The sequence below is a fragment of the Geotrypetes seraphini genome, chromosome 18, assembly GCF_902459505.1.
Source record: "Geotrypetes seraphini chromosome 18, aGeoSer1.1, whole genome shotgun sequence".
Taxonomy (NCBI): domain Eukaryota; kingdom Metazoa; phylum Chordata; class Amphibia; order Gymnophiona; family Dermophiidae; genus Geotrypetes; species Geotrypetes seraphini.
The window spans coordinates 7,428,818-7,447,635 of record NC_047101.1 but is presented as its reverse complement, the minus strand read 5'-3'; the positions used below and the strand labels follow the sequence as shown (position 1 = coordinate 7,447,635).

The 18,818-nt window shown below is 46.5% G+C and overlaps 1 protein-coding gene across 6 annotated transcripts in view; it reads left to right on the top strand.

The window, feature by feature from the left end:
• Positions 1–7,016: 7,016 nt before the first annotated feature.
• ARHGAP26 (Rho GTPase activating protein 26) overlaps positions 7,017–18,818 on the top strand; it is a 247,681-nt gene continuing 235,879 nt past the window's right edge. For 4 of the 6 annotated variants that reach the window (XM_033927266.1, XM_033927264.1, XM_033927270.1 and 1 more), the window contains exon 1: positions 7,017–7,187. In XM_033927266.1, coding sequence (XP_033783157.1) covers positions 7,034–7,187 — 154 coding nt within the window. In that variant the 5' untranslated portion in view covers positions 7,017–7,033. The remainder of the gene's footprint in view (positions 7,188–18,818) is intronic. The other 2 variants (XM_033927267.1, XM_033927265.1) reach the window with 1 other exon arrangement.

Here is an 18,818-nt window from a genome sequence, read left to right as displayed (position 1 = left end):
CTAAGCTAACTGATTCCACCACATTTTCTGACAACTAATTCCAGAGTTTAATATTGTAGAAAACTGTAGATGACATGTTGATGACCAGAAACTACACTTGGTTTCATGCATAAGTCCCAGTACCCAGAGGCAAAGCAAGGGAGGGATGGGGAAGGCAGACTGCCAAGGACACCATCTTGGTGGAGACACTGGCACCTTCTCTCTGCCCACCCACCCACCTCTTCAAATGATTGCCGGCAGCGAGCACCATCTAATTAAGTGTTATGAAGTTTATTAAGTAATTGCTGTTTTAATGTATTTCCTGTTATAAATTACTTATGTTTGTTGGAATCCGTCTAGAAATGTTGATAGAGCTCTTCCTCTGTTTTTCAGGATCAGCTTCTGCTCTTGTACTCAAGATGAAGCAAGACCTAGAACAGTTTACCGACGTGCAAACACTGTGGTCACACGTAGCCATCCACGTTTGAGAAAGCGGAACCCTGACATTGCTTGAGAAGGGTTGCAACAGAAGACCAGGAAGTGACAGAGCTGTACATTTCACAGAGGAGTTAAGGCCCTGAAACAAATAACAGTAGGACAAAAACCATGGATTTGTGACCATGACCCAGTCAATCTTGCTGAAGGGAGGCAGGGATGGGGCTGGGGGCAAGTCTCTTCTTTTATGACAACAAACTGTAAAGGTATTTTTTTGTCAATTTTTTTTACTTTTTAAGTATATAACTAGCAGACAAAAAACAAAACAAAACACTACCCAGGCCTGGAGGAACCACTCCTTGCTGCTATATTTTTCCCAGCTAAGTACTTGGCTTTTATGGGGGGGGGGGGGGGGGAGGTTGTGTGTTATGTGCATTTTTTGTTTAGCTTTGTGGCACACTGTTAACTATGGGGTCCTTTTACAAAGGCGCGGTAGCGGTTTAACGCACGGAATACCGTGCGTTAAACCACCTGCCGCACTAGTACCTAACGCCTCCATTGATGAGGCGTTAGGATTTTAGGCTGCCGCGGGGGTTAGTGTGTGATGAAATATCCGTTGCGCTAACCCCCGTAGCCCTATGTTTATTGCTCTACAGTCGGGTGGGGGTTCAGGTTTTTCTCGGACTTACCCCCCTCTTCTACGAAACCGTGCTAGCGGTTTTTAGCGCAGAGAGCGCACAGAGAACCGCGATGAATGTCCCGCGCTGCTCCCGACGCTCATAGAGTTCCTATGAGCGTCGGGAGCAGCGCGGAACATTCAGCGCGGTTCCCCACACTAGAAACTGCCAGCGCAGTTTCGTAGAAGAGGGAATTAGTCTGATTTTTTTTACTGACCTTCCCGATGATTAAGGACATGTTGCCTTGATGGCTTCATTGTCCTATATTTAGCTCATATAAGAACTGAGTCAGACCAATGGTCCATCCAGCCCAGTAGCCCCTTCTCACAGTGGCCAATCCAGGTCCCTAGTACCGGGCCAAAATCCAAGGAGTAGCAAAAGAAGAACATAAGAATAACCTTACTGGGTCAGACCAATGGTCCATGAAGCCCAGTAGCCCATCCTCACGGTGGCTAATCCGGGTCCCTAGTACCTGGCCAAAACCCAAGGAGTAGCAACATTCCAGCATCTCAAAGAACAGCAAGATTCCGGAACCCCAATGAGAGCAACATTCCAGAGCTGAGACTGTGATGTCATAATGCCTCTCCACCAATGCCTTAGAGCTAGCCTCATCAGAGATGATACAATGGCTTAATTGTCCTATACTTGGCTCATGTAAGAACATAAGACTAGCCTTACTGGATCAGACCAATGGTCCATCAAGCCCAGTAGCCCATTCTCACGGTGGCCAATCTGGGTCCCTAGTACCTGGCCAAAACCCAAGGAGTAGCAACATTCCAGCATCTCAAAGAACAGCAAGATTCCGGAACCCCAATGAGAGCAACATTCCAGAGCTGAGACTGTGATGTCATAATGCCTCTCCACCAATGCCTTAGAGCTAGCCTCATCAGAGATGATACAATGGCTTAATTGTCCTATACTTGGCTCATGTAAGAACATAAGACTAGCCTTACTGGATCAGACCAATGGTCCATGAAGCCCAGTAGCCCATCCTCATGGTGGCTAATCCGGGTCCCTATTACCTGGCCAAAACCCAAGGAGTAGCAACATTCCAGCATCTCAAAGAATAGCAAGATTCCGGAACCCCAATGAGAACAACTTTCCAGAGTTGAGATTGTGATGTCATAATGCCTCACTCAACAGTGCCTCAGAGCCAACCTCATCAGTGATGTTACAAAGGCTCAATTGTCCTATACTTGGCTCATGTAAAAACATAAGAACAGCCATCCTGGGTCAGGCCAATGGTCCATCAAGCCCAGTAGCCAATTTTCACGGTGGCCAATCTAGGTCACTAGTACCTGGCCAAAACCCAAAGAGTAGCAACATTCCATGCTTCCGACCCAGGGCAAGCAGTGGCTTCCCCCATGTCTTTCTCAATAACAGACTATGGACTTTTCCTCCAGGAAATTGTCCAAACCTCAGTCATAAATATCCATATATAAAAATACACAATTGTCTACAATCAAATCTCTCAACCATGAGCAAATAAACTGATAAACCACCTCAAACATTCGGTTAAAATAATAAGGTAGCTAGTCAATATTCTCAGTTATGGCCCCTCTTACTTGGAATACTCTCCCCTTATACATAAGAGAAGTTAAAGATCTTAATTGATTTAAAACCAACTTAAAAACTTTTCTTTTCAAAGCTTCTTTTAATCTTTAAAATAACTCTTTTTATCCCAATCCTAATGTTTTTTCCTCTACTTGGCTTTTGCTCTCTTTTCTCTTGAAAAACAGCAATTTTGTAACTTTTTGCCCACCTTTGCCCTTTCCTTATGTATCCAAGTTCGTCTGTATTGTCAGTTTGTGTTTTCTTACCCCCCTTTTAAGGTTGTATACAATATATTTTTAAATGTTACTCGCTTAGTATGCAATAAGCGATTTATCAAATTTAATAAAACTTGAAACTTGAAACTCTTCAGTGCTCAGGCCCTAGTCAGTAATATTTCAGTACTTTTCATAGCTAAACAGTATTAGTTGGCTATACATTCTTTAGGTTTTTTTTTTTTCTAACTCTTGTCAAGCGTAGAAAAATCAGAGCTATGTCACCTTTCCAACCACATGGCTTCAACATGAGCATCAGAGTTAAAAAATGTATCTTTTAAGCTTTGCCCAGCTGTGAGGAGACCAGATGTTAGAACTTCAACCCCTGCCCCCCCCCCCCCCTCCCAGAGACAACCTCATGTTCAAGATCAGCTGTTTCCGGAGAGAAGAAAAGTGTTCCCAGATCATTATAATGAGGGCCTTCTTCCTTCTCTCTAGATGCCAGCCATTCTCTTTATGACGGTGCAGCCATGAGAAATGCAGACATATCTCCCTGCTCCAGTTAAAATGTTGATGTGTGTGGATTTAAATGACGGTATTCTGATTAATATCCCCTGAAGTCTATCATGACAACAAAAATGCATTTTTCTGTCTGAAAACTGACAGTCCCCCCCAATGCCCAAATCAAGGAATGAGTAGGTTTAAAGGTTCATTAAAAAAAAAGTGCAGGCATTTTCTTTCAGGAATTATTGTTATTTTAAAAAATGTATTCTTGACGGGAGTGCCAGGAGGCCTCAACGTGTCAGACATATTGGCTGCTCACGCCAAGAGCCATTCTGAGATCGTAATTAGCGATAAAGAGACTTTCTGGATGCTCAGGAGAAGCGCAGAGTTGTTTGTGAGCGGGAACATATGGGACTCACATGCTGTGAAGCTACCGTGCTCCTGTACGTAGGCTGTGAGTCTGTGACTAATACAATTGGCTAGCATTAGAAGGAACTGCAACCTGCGCTGGCTTTCGTGATTCAATTTCCAGATCACTCCTCATCCAAAGACAGATATAAGATAAAAGACATTATGACAAAGTAGGAGGAGAGTGTGGTGAAGTGGTCAGAGTTACAGCCTCAGCAACCTGAGGTTGTGGGTTCAAATCCTATGCTGCTTCCTGTAACCCTGGGCAAGTCAATCAATCCTCCATTGGCCCCGGTACATTAGTTAGATTGTGATCCTACCGGGACAGATAAGGAAAAAGCTTGAAGTACTTTGAGTGTGCTTGTAAAACTATAAAAAGGCAGTATATAAGTGCCAGTCCCTTACTCAGGCACTAAAGAGGATCAGTAAGACCCTGTGAGTCTTCCCAAATCCAAGTTTTGGCGATTCAAAAAGAGCTATTGATGCACTAAAAAGTTTACATGTAAACCAGGGGTGTCAAAGTCCCTCCTCGAGGGCCGCAATCCAGTCTGCTTTTCAGGATTCCCCCACTGAATATGCATGAGATCTATTTGCATGCGCTGATTTAATTGTATGCTAATAGATCTCATGCATATTCAGTGGGGAAATCCTGAAAACCCGACTGGATTGCGGCTCCCGAGGAGGGACTTTGACACCCCTGATGTAAACGATTCACATGGAGGTTCGTCGTAATCCCCGTCTCTCCCATCTGATTGATCACGGCGAGAGTGACTCTCACCCATGCGCAAAGCCGGCAGGGAAGCCCTGAAAGCCGTCTCCTGCCGCTCAGTGGTTTGGGGCAGGAAACCTTTTTTAAAAATCATATTTATTTTTTAACGGGCACAGATGCTGTGCATGCTACACAATACTCCGCCCTCCTCTCAGCTGGCTCTGTTGTTCAACTGTTCGCCGGATGTGGCAACGTTTTTGATCCATCTCCTTCCTGATTGGCAACGGGTTCCTGATGAAGGGACATTTCGAGTCTCCGGAAACGGGCTTGGTTGAACCTGGTTATGAGGTCATGTAGGAATGCTGCCCTCCTTGTTTACTACAGACCAACTAGCGGACGAATCTTTAAGCTAAGTCTGAGTTTATTTTTAGGAGGTGGCTGTGGGGGCTCTTTTAGCGGGACATCCTGCTTTACCTATGCACTTGTATTTAAGTTTCAACACCATTAATTACTTTGAGCACACGTGAGGCAGAGGTTGCTTAACCTGTGCCTTGTTGTGTAAAGCGCTGGAGAATTCTCTCCCTTCGCTGACCTCTCATACTGAGGACATCCCGTTTCACGTATGAATTAATTAAATTATTTCTTGTCTTTTCACAAGTGCTAACGTATGCAGGCCGGTCCCCTCTTAGAACCCATTGACTTCTATTGCCAGAAGAACTAACCAATCGATTCTGGAAGAGATGAAACTGGCTTTGCCAGTCGAAGCCCAACTGATGAAGTTACAATTGTCTTATTGGTCACACCGTCAGAAGAGAGAGAGATCACTGGAGAAGGACATCATGTCTGGGAAGATCTAAGGAACCAGGTGGAGAGAGCGACCTGCAATCAGATGGCTGGAGAGGTTGAAAACTGCCAAGGGCATAATGCTGGAAGACCTTACCTGACAAGTACAAAACCAGAGATCTCAAAGTCCCTCCTTGAGGGCCGCAATCCAGTCGGGTTTTCAGGATTTCCCCAATGAATATGCATTGAAAGCAGTGCCTGCACATAGATCTCATGCATGTTCATTGGGGAAATCCTGAAAACCCGACTGGATTGCGGCCCTCAAGGAGGGACTTTGAGACCCCTGTACAAAACCGATTTCTTTCTAGATCTGTAATTCAGTGGTTCCCAGGACCATCAGGCCAATCGGGTTGTCAGGCTAGCCCTAATGAATATGCATGAGAGAGATTTGCATAGAATGGAAGTGACAGGCATGCATATCTGCTCCATGCATATTCATTAGGGCTAGCCTGAAAACCAGATTGGCCTGGTGGTCCTCCAGGACAGGGTTGGGAACCACTGCTGTAATTCATCAAGTTGCTAGGACCCAGACGCGAGTCGATGGCACCCAAAAACAATTCTATGTATTGAAATCGAGACTGTGGGTCCCAACGTAATACATCAAGGTGAGATTGTCATAAATACAAGAGTGGTCTAAAAATCTCCCGCCTGGAACGGAACAGCTTGGAAGCTTTGTCACTGATACTGGTAGACCCTTAGGCTTAGCAGTTGGGTTTTCAGGATTGCCACAAGGAATATGCCTGATAAAAATGTGCACATAGCAGTGCTCCCTTAAATGCAAATACGTCTTATTCATATTCATTGCGGTGATCTTGAAAATCGATTGCCAAGGTGTGCCTACTGGACAGGATTGAAAAGCACTGATCAAGTCTATGGCAGTGTTTCTCAACCCTTGCCAGTCAGGTTTTCAGGATTTCCATAATGAGTGTGCATAATCTTGATTTGCATACGCTGCCTCCATTATTTGCACATTTCTTTCATGCATATTCATTGCGGATATCCTGAAAACCTGACTAGCAAGGGGCTACTCCAGGACTGGGTTAAGGAACACTGGTCTATGGCAGGGGTAGGCACTTCCAGTCCTGGAGAACCAGAGCCAGGTCAGGTTTTTCAGGATATCCACAATGAATATATATGTATGAGATGGATTTGCATGCACTGCTTCCTTGAGATGCAAATCTATCTCATGCATATTTATTGTGGATATCCTGAAAACCTGACCTGGCTCCGGCTCTCGAGGACCGGAATTGCCGACCCCTGCTCTATGGGAACGCCAAAGCTTAGGCAAGACGTGCGCTACTGCCGGAGTGTCTCTTTAAAAGGGGGAGGAGGCTTGCCTGGAAGCCCCGCCCACAGAGCCTCCCGACTCTGCAGCGATCCCCGCCCCCCTCGCTGACAGCTCCTCCCAGGGCTGTGGCTGGTTGGCCGATCGGGGGAGGGGGCGGGGCGAGGGGGGTCCTGTCAGCCGGGAGGTCTCCAATGAGCGGGGCGCGAGCCAGCAGTGCCGGGGCTGCTCTCGCGCGTCCCCTCCCTTCTCCCGCAGCCAACTTTGGGCGCAATCCATGGCGAGAAGCAGCCCCGGGGCGCAGGGCCGGCTGCTGCGATGCAAAGGCTGCTCTGAAACGGAAGTGAGCGGCAGCAATTAAGGGGTTGCATTGGATTTGCTTAGCTTTTTTTTTTTTTTTTTGGGGGGGGGGGGGGGGTTGCAAACCATGGGGTTACCCGCCTTGGAATTCAGCGATTGCTGCATGGACAGTCCGCAGTTCAGGGAGAAGCTGAAGTCGCACGAGACGGAGTTGGAGAAGACCAACAAGTTCATTAAAGAGCTGATCAAGGACGGCAGGTCGCTGGTGGCAGCGCTGAAACGTAAGTGCCCCCCCTCCCCCCCCTTTGCAGGCCAAGGAATGCATCTGCATCTGCAGTTGCAAAGCGGAGACGTGGGTGCAGGTGGCCAGCCCCAATCCTGAGCCAAATCCCAGGGCTTTTACTTAAGGAGGTTGGCAGCCACCACCTATGCCAGGATCCCAAACTGCCAAGTGGAGCTTCCTGCTGAAGTTAATGGGAAATCTCTCTCTCTCTGGTTTGTTTGTGAAAGGTGGTATACTAAGCTCATGATAGCTTTTTGCACTTGGCCAAATTATAGATGTCATTTGGATAATTGGGATTTCCTGGTTTGCCTCTGTTGTTTGTTTATGAAATTGAGAGAAAAAGCAATGAATAGGAAAAACTTGGGTCCTGCCCTACTGTCCTCCATCCTCAAGCTGTTGACAACTACAAGTGATCATCAATCATTCCGAAAAGAAATCAAAACTCTGCTTTTCAAAAAACTATACAACCTTCTTATTCCTCCGCCTGCCACACAAACTACCAGCTAACCTCCCCCTTCTACTTGTATCCCCCCTCTGACCCTATCACGAAACCAACCCTAAACCTCTTCTTCCCTTCTATTCAACACCCTTACTCTGTAATTCCCTTGCATCCACTATATAAGCGTCCCCTGCATCTACTGTGTAATCATCCCCTAAATGGCAACTTCATGGCAATGTCCAGCTATCTTACACTGTAATTCGCTTAGAACTGCAAGGTACAGGCGGAATAGAAGTCACTAATGTAATGTATTCACACCTGGAATTGAGGTGCAGAGGGGAAGATGCATGATGAAGATCTGGAATTGGTAGGACAGTTGAAGCCTAGTAGACCTACAAAAATTCTGTTTTCCTTCATGTGATGAATACGATTTCATATTTATCTCGGTGGTCCCAAAGGGACAAAGGTACCTTAATTCACGGTTTGTATGATGGTAAGATTGAATTCCTTAACCTTGTGGGTCCCAGAGTCATCTTGAAAACCTGGAAGTGACACCCCCCCCCCCCAGTAAAGAAACTGAGCGAAGCTCTTGGAATTAGAATGGTTCCAGTGAAAGAGGTGTTGAAAAGGCAAAGCCATTCGGGTTGAGATTGTGTGCGTGGATTTTTGCAAAGTTCAAAGGATTAGGCAGAGAATGGGAGGCTTTAGTTTCAAAGGATAGGTAGGAAGATTGGGGGGCGGGGTAGGGAATGTTATGTCATTTCTTACTTTTTTTGGGGGGGGTTCATGTGCGCCATCTTTTAGGGTCCTTGTTTTGCAAATTGAAGACTGAGGCTCAGGGGTCTTTTAAGTTTCAAGTTTATTATAAATTTCATTGATCGCTTATTTAAAATTCAAAGCGATGAACATATCAGTAAAATTGCAAAATTAAGAGGGCAACAAAACAAACAAAGAACTAAACCTTACGAAACATATTGGAGACTAACTTTATAAACATTAAAACAAGAGGAAAGGATGGGAAAAGAAATACAAATTGTTGATAGGAGAGAAGACAATTATGGTAAAAAAAACAAACAAACAATAGGAAGGGAGAGAACAATGAACCTCGGAGGAATTTTGGAATTGGAATGAAACTTCTAGTCAAGCTTTCTAATTATCACTTTAGTGTGTAGATATGCTAAGAAGTCCATTTCTTACTTATTACGGTAGGGTTTTGCAAGTACTAAGCTTTAGTAAAAGGGCCCCTCAATCGGTGGCATAGCGAGGGTGAGAGGCGCACCTCCCCTGCCCTGGTCTCCACCCCCCCGCTCCTTCCCCGATCTCTCCTGCCATGCGCACGCCCCCTTCCCTCGTACCGCCGCGAGTAACAACTTCAGCGTGCTCGTCACGACTCCGGCGGCTCTCCCTCTGATGCGACTTCCTATGCATGGCACTTGGAAGTGACATCAGTGGGAGAGCTGACGCAGTCGTGAAGAACACGTTGAAATTGTCACTCGCGGCAGTGAAGTGTGGGAAACGGAAGGGGGTGCACGGGGCGAGGGGAGGAGTGGGAAGAGGCAGAGGAGGGGTGATGGCGCCCCCACTAACATGGCGCCCAGGACGGAATGTCCCCCTCCCTCCCTTACTACATAGGAGGAGCCTTAACTTCCCAGGATGCACCGGGAGGGGACGGCCCACCATTTTGAAGAGGCGGGGGGGAGAGAGTGGGGAGTCATTGGAGGCACGGGAGGATGTCTGAGGGGGGCCATTGCTTGGCCGCTGGAGGGAGAGGGCATCTCTCCCACTGCCAGGGGAGAGGTGTCAGTGGCATTGTTTAGTGGCAGGAGGAAGTGGGCATCTCTCATGCTGCTGTGTGTGTGTGGGTGGGGTGGGAGTTGCTTGACTTCGGTGGGAGGGAATGGGCATCTCTCCTGCTGATCATTGATTTGTTTTTGGAGGTTTTTTTTTTAGTTTATACGTTTATTCTGTGCACGTGCCCATCGCTATCATCAGCGATGGGCACGTGCAAATTTAGCGAATCTTCGCCACTCTCCGCCAATCTCGTTTGCATGCGAGGTTTCTGGAGAGTGACTCGCCTTTCTGAAATTGCTATAATAACGGCTGCGACAGCGGCCCGTCGGATTTTACCGCAAAGTTTTAAGAATCTAGTCCTAGGTGCGTCTCAGGGACTGGTTTAGGGCGAATCTCTTCCAAAAAATGGCTAATATCTCAGTGTATGAATTCATTAGAAAGTCTGGAATTCCCAGGTCACTATTGCCAGTTACTTCGTCTTTGGCACGCTTCCAGAGAACAGGAGGGATACTGTCCCCCAAATCTCTGGAATTTCCCTTCACACCTTTTTTTTCCTCTTGCTGTACTTCTAAAATTAGAAAGCAAGTTTCCCCTGACCTCAACTCATTTATCACAGAGTTGGAAACATTCTTTTCATTTAGAAAACCTGAAAAGTGTTTTCTTTATATTGGCTGGTGCACAGATGGAAGGAAATAAGGATAAAGCGTCAAAGTATATGATCTGTAGAGAAAATGCCTGGCTTGGTAATTAAATCCCAAATCCATGATGGAGTACTGAGAAAGTGAGGCTGCTTGTGTACATGGCCTAGTGACTCTGCAATACAGAAACCAGGAGAAAAACCTCCACAATCAAGTCAAGAACCAACAAACAACAGCGGAGGTCTAGAATATTGTCGGTGTGGAATTTTATTCATCAAATCGCAAAGTCTTGTGCTAGTTTGCCTATCAATGCCATCTACTATCCCTCCCTCTTTCTTAGAGATCCAACGTACTTGTCCCAAGCTTCTTGAATTTGGGTACATTTTTCATCTCCATCACCTCCACTGGGAGGCCATTACACACATTCACCACCCTTTCCATGAAAACGTATTTTCTGGTCTTATTCCTTAGTCTGTCCCCTTTCACCTTCATCCTATGTCCCCTCATTCCAGAGCTTTCTTTCAATTGAAAGAGATGAGCCTCATGTGCATTTATGCCACTTAGGTATTTAAATGTTTCTATCATACCTCCCCTCTCTCGCCTTTCCTCCAAAATATACATGTTGAGAACTTTGTCCGTCAAAGACCATAAACCATTTTAGTAACCATCCTCTGGACCGACTCAATCCTGTTTATATCTTTTTGAAGGTGAGGTCTCCAGAATTGTACACAATATTATAAATGAGGTCTTACCAGAGTTTTATACAGGGGCATCATTGCCTCCTTTTTCCTACTGGCCATTCCTCTTCCTATGCACCCAAGTATCCTTCTAGCTTTTGCCGTTGCCTTTTCTACCTGTTTGGCCACCTTGATCATCACATATGATCCCACCCAAGTCCCACTCGTCATTCGTATACAAAAGTTAACTCCTTAAACTGTACCATTCCTTCTGTTTTTTTTGCAGCTCAAATCTTAATGTTGTTGTTTAAAGCCCTTCCGGATACGTTGCTGAAGATTGAGCTCCCTGATTAGACCATACGTTTTATCTCGTCCGTTGAGAACCCAGTCTCGGCATCTTTTGGAAGTCCCACCTTTGCGTGTTATTACCAAAGTTACAATCTGTTCCAGGGTTTTCAGTGTCATGGGCCCTAGGCTGTGCAATGCACCTCCAGATGCAATACGTTGGATTCCTTTGTTTCTTTCCTTTCGAAAAGCTCTAAAGGCATTTTTCTTTCAGGAAGCCTTTGTTAATTTATGAACGGAACTATGTGCAGTTAAAGTGCATTTACGATGTTCATTGTAATTTTATTTGTGATTTTAGCGCTTTGAGTGTTTGTTTTGTTAGTTTGTATCATTTTATTTGTATGTTTTCTGTAATCCGCATAGATTTTTGGAATATAAGTGTTTTAAAATAAAATAAATAAATACTGTACCCTGCCTTCCTTAGCATTAAATTTTAGCTGCCAAATTCCGGAGCATTCTTCAAGCTTCGCCAGGTCCTTCCTCATGTTGTCCACATCATCAGGGGTGTCTACTCTATTGCAGATTTTGATATCATCTGCAAAGAGGCAGACCTTACCAGAAAATCCTTCAGCAACATCGCTCACCAAAGTGTTAAAAAGAACATGGCCCAGAACCGAACCTTGAGGCCCACCATGGGTCCCATCCCTTTTCCTCAGCGTGAACTCCATTTACAATTACCCTCTCTCTCCTTCCATTCAACAGGTTCTTCATCCAGTCCGTCACTTTGGGGTCCATACCGAGGGCACTAAGTTTATTTGTGGAGCACTGTCAAAGGCTTTGCTCAAACCAAAATACATCACATCTCGCGCTCTCCTCTGGTCACCCGGTCAAAGAAATAGACCAGATTTGTCTGTCAAGACCTGCCTCTAGTCTGCTTTGTGTTTGTAGAAGCAGATCCAGTGCAAACCTATTATGAAGAGCTAGCAGTGAACTTGTTATTGGAGGCCTGATGTGTTCACCATTTTGTAATCGGAGGTTTCTTTGAACTGGACCACAATGTGTTTCTGTATAACAGTGAAAGAGTTTTGCAGGTGCTAGCTCCTGGTTTGGGAGATGCATTTGTAAGTGAAATGGAAGTGCATCTTGTTTCTGATACGTTGGGCTTTATAGACCTTCTGAGTATGTTGAAAAACTGTCTTGTGTTAGAAGGCACCAGTTGTAGAACCAGATCTGTAGCTCTGTCAAAATTGAAGCTGAATCTGAAAGACAGAGATTCCTTTTTGATTCCTGCAGGCGGGATAAATGATAATATCCGGAAACTGGAAAAAGATATACCGGCATTTGCTTATTTACTTCCTTTGTAACAGGTCTAGGCAGGGATACATCAAAAGCATTCATATTATCCAACAAACAATAAACACCACATCAAAAAAACACATTAACTATACATCTTCCATCCTATACATAAGTGAATCTAGCAAATTACCTCCTCCACTACAAAGAACGTAACCGACAACAGCTGAAATGTTGTGTGAGCAAGTGCCGGTTTAAAAATACAGCTGACTCATTATTATGCATGCTTTGCTTTTTTTTTTTCCAAAAAAATGATTTCGTTTATATTACATCAAACACTTAGACTGATTACATCTACACACACCATTTAGATTACAACTAACTCATAGGTATCTCTCTCTTTTGAAAATATTGTGCTGAAGAGATCACTAAACTAAACTAAACCTCCAGCACTGGTCTCCATACCTAAAAAAGAATTTAAAAGTACTTGAGAGGGTGCAGAGACAAGCAACGAAGCTAATAAAGGGTATGGAGAACTTGGAATATGAGGAACGACTAAAGAGACTGGGATTGTTCTCCCTTGAGAAGAGGAGACTACGAGGAGATATGATCGAGACTTTCAAGATACTGAAAGGAATCGACCAAATAGAGCACGATAAAAAATTATTTACAATGTCTAATGTGACACGGACAAGAAGACATGGACTGAAGCTAAGGGGGGACAAGTCCAGGACAAATATCAGGAAGTTCTGCTTCACGCAACGAGTGGTGGACACCTGGAATGCTCTCCCGGAGGAGATAATTGCGGAATCCACTGTTCCAGGATTTAAAGGTAAGTTAGATGTACATCTCCTTATGAATGGCTTAAGGTAACATAGAACATAAGTAAGGTCAAGCTAGATGCGCATCTCTTATGAGAAGCTTAGAGTATGGGGACTAATACTATGCCAGGGTTCACCTGGCAGGGCCTCCGCGTGTGCGGATCGCCAGACTTGATGGACCCAGGGTCTGTTCCGGAGATGGCACTTCTTATGTTCTTATGTTTGTATACCACATCATCTCCATAAAGATAGAGCTCGACAGGGTTTACAGATAATTCAATAAATGAGGGAAGGACATAATAAGAAATTAGAGGTTAATTAGAGATCACAGCAGTTGGTTTTAATGTTCTGTGCTGTGTAGGGTTATTAGATGTCCGGATGTACCCGGACATGTCCTCTTGTTAGAGGACTGTATGGGTGTCATAGTAACATAGTAGATGTCGGCAGATAAAGACCCAAACGATCTGTCATCCAGTCTGCCCAACCTGATTCAATCTGAAAATGATTTTATTTTTCTTCTTCTTAGCTATTTTTGGGCAAGAATCCAAAGCTCTGCCCGGTACTGTTCTTGGGTTCCAACTACTGAAGTCTCCATCAAAGCTTACTCCTGCCCATCTACACTATCCCAGCCATTGAAGCCCTCCCCAGCCCATCCTCCACCAAACGGCCATATAGAGACACAGACCGTGCAAGTCTGCCCAGTACTGTTCTTAGTTCTTCAATACTTACTATTATTTTCTGATTCTAGATCCTCTGTGTTCATCCCACGCTTTTTTGAACTCCGTCACCGTTTTCTTCTCCACCACCTCTCTCGGGAGCGCATTCCAAGCATCCACCACCCTCTCCGAAAAGAAGAATTTCCTTACATTGCTCTTGAGTCTACCATCCCTCAACTTCAAATTATGTCCTCTGGTTTTACCATTTTCCTTTCTCTGGATGGATTTTTTAAATGCAGCAGCTTGTCACGTTCAAGGCCACGTCTGGAGAGCCTTTGAGCACGCGTGTGTGTGGCGTGATGACGTCGCACGCACGGGCGCGTGCATGTGGTCATCATGCTCGGAAGTCCCCCCAAATGTGGTTCCCAGCTCGAGGAGAAGAGGTTTGGGGCGTGGGGGCCACAAGTCTGGATTTTACTGTTATGAAATCTGGTAACCCTCGTGTGTCGGTGGCCTAAAGATGGGCTACCTTGGCCCTCGAGAGCCACAGCCCAATCGGGTTTTCAGGATTTCCACAATGAATCGGCATGAGATCTATTGGCACACAATAGAGGCGGTGTTTGCAAAGAAATCTCGTGCATAATCATTGGGGGGGGGAGGGGAAATTCTGAACACTTGACTGTGTCGTGGCCCTCGAAGACTGAGGTTGCCCACCCCCGGTCTAATGTATTTCATGGTTTAGGTACAGCATGTTTTCCTGAAATCGGAGATTATCATGGTTTCTTGTTTGCTTTTGCCCTGATGGAGGGAGTGGAACTCTGGAGCACCAGTCAGGAATGCGTTAAGGTAGTTCAATAGAAAGATATCGCTTACAGGCTCCAACCTGTGCACGCTTTTTGAACTTTCATTTTCTGGTAAGGATAACTAGCTTTTTACATTCTATCTCTTTTGCTATTTTTTCCTATTCTTATCTCGGTCTGTTTTTGTTCTTTCCTTTCCTGTGGTTCAGGCGAATCTACCCGTTTCAAGTTCTGCTCATAAAAACTGCCTTATTCGATAGATATATCACCTAAACAAAATCTTCACCGAACCCTTTTTTTCTTGTTTCGTTTTCCCCAATAGGCCCCCTCTGAAATCCTAATCAAACTGTATTTTGTAATTCGGGACCTTTCATCTAATATGTCCCCTCTGAAAATTCTTAACAAACTGTATATTGTAATTTTCGCTGTATGTTTGTAATTCGTGACCTTTTCCAAACAGGTCTTTTCGGAAATTTCTTAGCAAACTGTATATTTTATCTTTTCGCTTTCTTAAAATTTCTGTACTCTGTATTTCCTCTGACTATCTGCATATTGTAACCCACTGAATGTCCAGCTCTCTTGAATGTAAACCGCCTAGAAGTCGCAAGATTGTGGCGGTATAGAAGAATAAAGTTATTATTATTATTATCATCTCATTTTTCACCTGCCTGCTAAGATAAAAGCAACCCACCTGTTTCAAGACTGGGACAGGAAACCGGATTGAGCGAAGGGACTTTTCCCCTTGTATTTTCATCCAGAAATCATAATTGGAATTTCAAAATCCCCCTCTTCACAGTTGAGTGTATACTTGCAGAGACGGTGTTTAAAATACCAGGAAAATGGTCCCCCCCCCCCGGCTACCTTTGCAGGCTTGTAATAATAAAGCACAGTTACTTACCGTAACAGGTGTTATCCAGGGACAGCAGGCAGATATTCTTAACACATGGGTGACGTCACCGACGGAGCCCTCGGTACGGACCTTTTTAACTAGAAGTTTCTAGTTGGCCGCACCGCGCGTGCGCGAGTGCCTTCCCGCCCGACGGAGGAGTGCGTGGTCCCCAGTTAGGATAAGCCAGCTAAGAAGCCAACCCGGGGAGGTGGGTGGGACTTAAGAATATCTGCCTGCTGTCCCTGGATAACACCTGTTACGGTAAGTAACTGTGCTTTATCCCAGGACAAGCAGGCAGCATATTCTTAACACATGGGTGACCTCCAAGCTAACAAAGAGGGAGGTGGGATGGTTGGCCATTAGGAAAATAAATTTTGTAACACAGATTGGCCGAAGTGTCCATCCCGTCTGGAGAATGCATCCAGACAGTAGTGAGTAGTGAACGTGTGAACTGAGGACCAAGTGGCCGCCTTGCAGATTTCCTCGATGGGCGTGGAGCGGAGGAAAGCCACGGAAGCAGCCATAGCTCGGACTCTGTGGGCCGTGACAGTTCCTTCCAGTGAGAGACCGGCCCGAGCGTAGCAGAAAGCAATACAGGCAGCAAGCCAATTTGAAAGTGTCCGTTTGGAGACAGGACGACCCAAACGGTTGGGGTCGAAAGACAAAAAGAGCTGAGGGGCTGTTCGGTGAGCTCCGGTACGATCAAGATAGTAAGCAAGGGCACGCTTACAATCCAGCGTGTGCAACGCCTGTTCCCCAGGATGCGAGTGAGGCTTAGGGAAGAAGACGGGCAGCACAATGGACTGGTTGAGGTGAAAAGCTGAGACCACCTTGGGAAGGAATTTAGGGTGGGTACGCAAAACAACCTTGTCATGGTGAAAAACAGTGAAAGGTGGGTCGGCAACCAGTGCATGTAGTTCGCTAACCCTCCTGGCAGAGGTGATGGCAATTAGGAAAAGCACCTTCCAGGTTAGAAACCTGAGAGAAGTAGTGGCAAGAGGCTCAAACGGAGGTTTCATAAGAGCTGAGAGAACCACATTCAGGTCCCAGGCGACAGGAGGAGGCTTGAGAGGCGGTTTGATGTTGAAGAGGCCTCTCATGAATCTGGAAACCAGAGGATGAGCCGTGAGAGGTTTTCCAAAAATAGGCTCGTGAAACGCAGTGATGGCGCTGAGGTGGACTCTGATGGAGGTAGTTTTGAGGCCAGCGTTGGACAGAGAGAGCAAATATTCCAAGATAGTTTCCACCGCTAAGGAGGTGGGTTCCTGATGATGCCGGAGACACCAGGAGGAAAATCTGGTCCACTTCTGATGGTAACATTGGAGAGTGGCCGGTTTCCTGGACGCGTCCAAAATGAGGCGGACCGGTTGAGATAGGTTCTCCGGAGAGGTCAGCCCGAGAGAAACCAAGCTGTCAGGTGGAGCGAAGACAGATTGGGATGTAGCAGAGACTGATGCTGTTGCGTAAGTAGAGTAGGAAACACAGGAAGAGGAATGGGCTCCCTGGAGCTGAGTTGGAGCAGGAGGGAGAACCAGTGTTGGCGAGGCCACCGAGGTGCGATGAGAATCATGGTGGCGTTGTCCTTGCGGAGTTTGGACAAGGTCCGCAACATCAGAGGAAGTGGAGGGAAGGCATACAGGAACCGATCCCTCCAATCGAGCAGGAATGCATCCGGGGCCAGACGGTGAGGAGAGAAGAGTCTGGAGCAGAATAGGGGCAGTTGATGATTGTGAGGAGCTGCAAAGAGGTCCACCTGCGGAGTGCCCCATCGAGCAAAGACGGAGAGCAGAGTCGGGGGGTCCAACGTTCACTCGTGGGGTTGAAGGATGCGACTGAGATTGTCGGCCAGAGAGTTCTGTTCGCCCTGGATATAGACCGCCCTGAGAAAGAGATTGCGGTCCGTGGCCCAGGTCCAGATGCGCAGAGCCTCCAAACAGAGGGGGCGAGATCCGGTACCGCCTTGCTTGTTTATGTAGTACATGGCGACTTGATTGTCCGTGCAGAGGAGGAGGACTTGAGGGCAGAGGAGATGTTGGAAAGCCTTGAGAGCGTAGAACATGGCTCTGAGTTCCAGGAAATTGATGTGATGACGACGCTCCTGTGGGGTCCACAGACCCTGGGTGCGTAGATCTCCTAGGTGAGCTCCCCATGCGTAGGGGGACGCATCTGTGGTGATGATCATAGAGTGGGGGGGCAGATGAAAAAGCAGACCCCTGGAAAGATTTGAGGAGTTCAACCACCATTGGAGAGATTGCTGAAGAGATGATGTCACAGAGATGGGATGAGAAAGAAGGTCCGTAGTCTGTGACCATTGGTTGGCGAGAGTCCACTGAGGCGTACGAAGGTGGAGGCGTGCCAGAGGAAGGACATGCACCGTCGAGGCCATGTGACCCAGTAGAACCATCATCTGTCGGGCAGGGATGGAGGGGTGCATGAGTACCTGACGGCAGAGATGGAGCAGGGTCCGCTGGCGATCGGAGGGGAGAAAGGCCCTCATTAGCGTGGTGTCCAGAACTGCTCCAATGAATTGAAGTCGCTGGGTGGGAAGCAAGTGCGACTTGGGGTAGTTGATCTCGAACCCCAGGAGGTGGAGGAGAGAGATGGTGTGATGAGTGGCTTGTAGCACGAGTTGAGATGAAGGTGCTTTCACCAACCAATCGTCCAAGTAGGGGAACACCTGGAGGTTGTGAGACCTGAGGAAGGCCGCTACCACTATAAGGCACTTGGTGAAGACCCTGGGTGAGGAAGCGAGGCCGAACGGTAGCACCTTGTACTGATAGTGATGGTGCAGTACCTGGAACCGCAGGTAGCGGCGAGAATTTTGATTGATGGAGATGTGAGTGTAGGCCTCTTTGAGGTCCAGGGAACATAGCCAGTCGTGTTGAGAAAGCAGAGGGTAGAGCGTGGCAAGGGAGAGCATTCTGAACTTCTCCTTGACCAGACACTTGTTGAGGTCCCTGAGATCGAGAATGGGACGGAGGTCTCCCGTCTTTTTGGGTACCAGGAAGTAGCGGGAGTAGAATCCCTGCCCCCTTTGATCTGGAGGCACTTCTTCGATGGCATTGAGAAGGAGGAGGGATTGAACCTCCCTCAGGAGGAGGGGGGTTTGAGATGAGTTTGAAGCAGACTCTACGGGAAGGTTGTCCGGAGGTAGAGTCTGGAAGTTGAGAGAGTAGCCGTGGCGGATGATGTTGAGGACCCACTGGTCCGATGTAATGATTTCCCAACGGCTGGAGAAAATGGTGAGACGACCTCCGATGGGTTGTGGAAGAGGTAGCAAGGGTGGATGACTGGCTATGCCCTGGAGAGAAGAGTCAAAAGGGCTGAGTTTGTTTAGTAG